The sequence below is a fragment of the Aulostomus chinensis genome, chromosome 21 (genome assembly GCF_037954235.1).
Source record: "Aulostomus chinensis isolate RoL2024-O1b breed Wild chromosome 21, RoL_Achi_v1.0, whole genome shotgun sequence".
Taxonomy (NCBI): domain Eukaryota; kingdom Metazoa; phylum Chordata; class Actinopteri; order Syngnathiformes; family Aulostomidae; genus Aulostomus; species Aulostomus chinensis.
Window position 1 is genome coordinate 25,206,345 of NC_141340.1, and position 2,013 is coordinate 25,208,357.

Consider the following 2,013-nt stretch of genomic DNA (forward strand, 5'->3'; position numbering starts at 1 on the left):
GAGGTGGAGGTGTTGGTGCCTGTGTCAGTGTTGTTGGTGGTGGAGGTGTTGGTGTCTGTGTCATTGTTGTGGGTGGTGGTGATGGAGGTGTTGGTGTCTGTGTCAGTGTTGTTGGTGGAGGTGCTGTTCTTGATGTTAGCATCTTCTAAGGCACCAACCCTCCCCTCACAGAGCCATGCTCGCTGTTGCCCCGTCTCCAGTCTCTCTGCTATGCTAAGCTGGGCTGAAATGCTGGTGAAGAATTGTGTTAAGACCAGAGTTCTGATTCCAGTCGCCCCACTGGAGGCAGCGCTGGTCCATGATGGACGTTTTGAGTTACTCAGACGAGAGTCAGGGAGACCCAGAGAGTCGCTGCTAGCAGACACACAAACTCACCTGCTCCAGGAAGCGCTGTCCCTCACAGTTTTGGTTTCGTGGGCTTTTCACTACAACCCTTTCTTTGCTCACGTGTGGTCTCTCTGGGAGCTTCCCTGCTCGTCCTCAGCTTCACCCAAGATTCCAGCTGTTCAGAGCAAGACTAAATATTTCTGAATATTAAAAAAATACAACTTTCTTCACTATGTCAACAGGGAGACTAAAACGTTGTGAAGTTTGCTAGTTGAGTGATGGTAAGTGGTGATGCGGAGCAAACACAAATACTTGTGAAACTCAAAAACCTGTACAAGAGAAGTCTCATTCGTATTTTTATTAAACCCAACTGTTGACAAAGCAGTAAGATCCATTCCTAGAGACGACTACAAAAGCTGGCCTCATTTCCTTGTGATTCAGCAAGAAATCCTCCTTTAGTCACATGACCAGCAGGGACCAGGCTCTCCGCCAGATGTTGATGAACTTTACAACAAATACTCTGCACTGGAGGCTACATTCAGGACATCATGCTAAGATGCTAATGCTAAAGCTGACCGACCAAAGTCACTGTGGCGTCACGATAGTCGGAGCTGATGAGAACCTGTGATGTGATGTCACGGGCTTCAGGATTGTGACCTCACACCCGTCAGGTTCATCTTCGATGCTCAACTAGCCATGAATGAAGCTTGAATGGGACAGATTTGAACCTGAAAAAGGACGTGAACAGGAAGCCGGATATTTCAGTCCCACTTCTCTCCATCTTTGTAAATCCAAATCTATGAATGAAGGCTGCAGCTGGAAGATGCGCTCATGAGTTGAAACACGTGTGGTTCCTGACAAGCAGCTTTTTATTGAATCCTTTGCCACAAACGCTACATTTGTACAGTTTCTCTCCTGTGTGAATTGTCATGTGCTCTGTAAGATGAACATTTTGTTTAAAGCTTTTACCACAGACTGAACAACCAAATGGTTTCTCTCCTGTGTGAATGCGCATGTGTGTCTTCAAATTGCCTTTAAGACTGAATGTTTTACCACACTCAGTGCAGTGAAATGACTCCTTGACCAGAACCATTTTCTGTGTCTGGCTTTGATGGGCCTGGGAAGTTCCCCCTACACACTTGTGGGTTTTGAGCTGAGTGTACCAAGTGAATGTTTTATCACAAACACTGCACCTGAACCGTTTCGCCTCAGTGTGGACTGACATGTGCAGCGTCATGCGTCTTTTATGTGCAAATCTTTTATCACAAAATGGGCAACTAAATGGTTTCTCGCCTGTGTGAATCCTCATGTGCAGCTGCAGAGTTCCTTTCTGGCTAAAGCTTTTGCCACAAAATGAGCATTCAAATGGTTTCTCTCCTGTGTGGATCCTCATGTGGGCCAAGATGTTTCCACTGCAGCTGAAATGTTTCTGACAAACTGAGCAACTGAATGGTTTCTCTCCTGTGTGGGTTCTCATGTGACTCATCAGATGGTCCCTGCGGCAAAATGTTTTCCCACATTCAGGGCAGCTGAAGGACTCCTTACCAGTATTGCAGCTTGGATCATTTACAGGCACATTTTCCTCTTTCGGAGAGTTCATAGCTGACAGAGGGTCCCTGCTCTCCTCCCACCCCTCGCTGTGATCAGTGTCAGGTTCAGAGAGTTTATTATGAGTAACTGTTTGCG

At 46.5% G+C, this 2,013-nt stretch overlaps 1 protein-coding gene across 2 annotated transcripts in view; it reads right to left on the bottom strand.

The window, feature by feature from the left end:
• Positions 1-587: 587 nt before the first annotated feature.
• LOC147242109 (uncharacterized) overlaps positions 588-2,013 on the bottom strand; it is a 2,955-nt gene continuing 1,529 nt past the window's right edge. For both annotated transcript variants that reach the window (XM_086192271.1, XM_086192272.1), the window contains one exon: positions 588-2,013. This exon is cut by the window's right edge and continues 828 nt beyond it. In XM_086192271.1, coding sequence (XP_086048397.1) covers positions 1,157-2,013 — 857 coding nt within the window. In that variant the 3' untranslated portion in view covers positions 588-1,156.